Raw genomic sequence first — 3270 nt, forward strand, 5'->3', positions numbered from 1 at the left:
AGTGTATTTCATAGATCTGCCTGTTCTGTTCCCCACTCTGTCTCTGGTGAAGCCTCTCACTGCCCCTGAGCCTCTGGTCTGTACCCCAGTTCTGTAAGCATAAATAAATAAATCTTTAAAAAAAAAAAAAGGATTAAATGTTGGCTTTAAAAGTTTCTACACAGTAAGGGTAGACGCATGTTACTTTTTGATTGGAAGAACTTGGTAGTTCTCATTCTTTTTCTAGTTCTCTGTCTACAAATGTTCCTTGTCAAAATTATGAATGTGAGATTATCCGACTAGGCTGAGTATTCTCTTTGTGTATTGTGATAAGTATAAGACCAAAGCATAGATGCAGCAGTTCTAAGGTGTATTTAAGATGAAATGCTTATACAGCAGATTATATGTTAAGTTACCTAGTTAAAGGACATAATCCTTACAAGTAAATACAGTTTATATCAGTACTTTCCTGTACAATCAAAAAGATAACTTCATTATTAATATTTTGCAATTGTGAGTTCTGGACTAGTTCTGCCTTGTCAGCTTGTAGTTATTGGAAGTAAAGTTGATCTTTTATATCTAGGGTTATGATGAAGATAATTGGTGTTTATATGTTCTAAGTGGAATTAGTAATTAAAGCAAAAGAAAAATTACCTTTTCTCCTCTGCATTTATTGTATTCTTTGGCATGTGCAGAATTCAATGTTTTAATTTCTATTAAGAACTTTAGAGATAGGAAGGTTTTGAAAAGCTTTGACCTCTGATAAGTAACCTATGGAATCACAGACTACAATGTATATGTGCAAGAAAAGTCAAAAACTAAGGCTGAATAAACTTTTATATTGTTCCAAAAGATCAAGTGGGTCCTGGTATTTTTATTTTCTAGACTATCTTGAAGGATCTGGAAAAGAGAAAAGCTGACCTCAATGCCGTCACCGAGAGCAGCGCCGCCCTCCAGAACCTGATCCAGGGTAGTGAGCCTGTCCTGGAAGCTCAGCTGTGTGTGCTCAACGCGGGCTGGAGCCGTGTCCGCACCTGGACAGAGAGCTGGTGCAGCACCTTGATGGTGCGTTTTCCTACAATGTTCTGACTAGAAATCTTCTCTCCTTCAATTCTTTGAAAAGAAGTCTAGCTTCTCTTTTCTCCGTATCACGATAATGTTTTGCTTGTGGCTTATTTTCATTGGGCTACTTCTAATTGTTTCCTTTGCAAAGGTAAAAACTAGAAAGAATTCAAAATGTCTGAGTTAAGTAGTAAGTCATTTGTGATATACATAGAAATAGGTACTTTTTTTTTGAAGATTAATTTATTTATTCATACAGAACTGGGGTACAGGCCAGAGATGCGGAGGGTGAGAGGGTTCACCAGGGATAGAGTGGGGAGCAGAACAGGCAGATCTATGAAGTACACTGCTGAAGGGAGCGGGCGGGTCAAGAGAGGTTTGCCAGTGCCATGTGGATCTCCTCCGGGGCAGGTGGGAATCGAACTCATGCTTAAGTGGCTTAAGCTTCTTAGTGCAGTGCTTTAACCTGCTGCGCCACCAGGGAGGGCCTGGTACTTTATATTTTAAGATTGATTTATTTATACATACAAGAACTGGGGTGGAAGCAAGAGGTGAGGGGGTGAGAAGATCAACCAGAAACAGAGTGGGAGGAGAACTGTCAGAGTTACTGAGCTACAACAGGAGAGAAAGGAGGGACCCACTGTGTGCTGTGGGTCAGCTCCCTGGCTGGGGATTGAACTTGTGCTACAGTGTCTGGGGTAGAGTGATAGTGCTGACACTTTAACCCCAGAAATATGTGCTTTACTATTTTAGTCAGTATACCTTACTTGTTTTATTTTAAAAACGTAGTCTGACACTATCATAGATTGAACACATATATGTAAATATATTTACAGTTGTCTAATAATTGTGTTCTAGTTCAGAAAACAGGTTCTAGCCGCTGACAGCTTTAGCTGTCAAGTTACACCAGTGCCCTCTATGTCTCTGTGTTCTCATTTGTAAAGTGGGCAGCCTTATAAATTATATATGTTTTTGTGATGATTATCTTGTATAAATTATAAGTCACTCTTATAGCCATAAGTTATGAATTTTAGGTATTACGATAGTGATCGTCATCGTTCTTAAATTCTACATTCTTACAGTCCTTCCTCTTCTATTTTGAATCCGGACTTTCCAGATTCTCCTTCCAAATAATATTTTCCTATTCCTATGAGCACATTTTATTTACCTGCTTTATTGAGTATATACATTTGGTACTCAGCAATTCTTATCTGGAATTTAGATCACTACGAAGCCTTTTCTTGTACTGAATATTCTCATTTTGTATTTTCAACTGTTTTTCCATGTTATAGATTAAAGTTGTTTCCTCATCTTTAAGCACTCTTTTCCTTTATTCAGAGAGTTTTTGATTTCATAAGACTTCCTGGTGCTTTTGATCAAGTTCTAGTTTCAGCACTTCATCAAGTTTTAATAAGCCAGATTGTTTGCTTCTCTTCTTTATCTATATTCCCTCAATCATATTTTATATCTGCTTCAGAAAATATTACTGAGGTCTGCGCAAGATTTTAGATTTTGTGCTGGTGACACTGAGTTAAAAAGACAAAGGCCCTGACCTCTAAGTAGTTGTAGTTTGTGGAGTAGGCAGAATCTTAGCCCACATTTTACTTGTTCTTTTATATCGTTACTTTCTTAAACAAGTTTTTGAAAAATATGATCAATGGGGACAAACAAGATTATTTGATTTTGAAAAACGAGGAACAAGAGAGATAAGCAATATGAAACTGAAAAGGAAATGTTCACTATTATCCCCTTCAACTTTTTATGTTATTGATGTTCTAAATCAAATAAATACAAAAAGTGCTTAAGTAAAGCTGTACAGATTTAGGAAGAACTTACTCAGGAAAAGCTTTGCAGCAAAATGGAAACCCTTCTTGAGATTCAGCGTTCAGCAGGCCCTTTGAAGCTCTTTTAAATAGCTTCTGATATTATTGTCATATATTTCATATGGTTATAGAAGCATTTTATTTATTAATTCCTTCCTAGAACCACCAGAACCAGTTGGAAATATTTGATGGGAATGTTGCTCACATAAGCACCTGGCTTTATCAAGCGGAAGCTCTGTTGGATGAAATTGAGAAAAAACCAGCAAATAAACGGGAAGAAATCGTGAAGGTATCGAATGCAAGGAGGAGTGACGGGCCCAGAGTGGCAGGTTTGGCTGTGAGCTTCCGGTTGGTGGGATCCCCCAGTGCCCCGGTGCACGTTCTTCCGGTTCTTGTGGGGAAAACT

At 37.8% G+C, this 3270-nt stretch overlaps 1 protein-coding gene across 1 annotated transcript in view; it reads left to right on the top strand.

Annotated features, from left to right (window-relative positions):
- UTRN (utrophin) overlaps positions 1 to 3270 on the top strand; it is a 237827-nt gene that overhangs the window by 187607 nt on the left and 46950 nt on the right. Inside the window, exons 35-36 of the mRNA XM_012735025.1 lie at positions 865 to 1044; positions 3025 to 3153. Coding sequence (XP_012590479.1) covers positions 865 to 1044; positions 3025 to 3153 — 309 coding nt within the window. The remainder of the gene's footprint in view (positions 1 to 864; positions 1045 to 3024; positions 3154 to 3270) is intronic.

The sequence above is a fragment of the Condylura cristata genome, unplaced genomic scaffold (assembly GCF_000260355.1).
Source record: "Condylura cristata isolate star-nosed mole 26May11 unplaced genomic scaffold, ConCri1.0 scaffold00001, whole genome shotgun sequence".
NCBI classification, from domain to species: domain Eukaryota; kingdom Metazoa; phylum Chordata; class Mammalia; order Eulipotyphla; family Talpidae; genus Condylura; species Condylura cristata.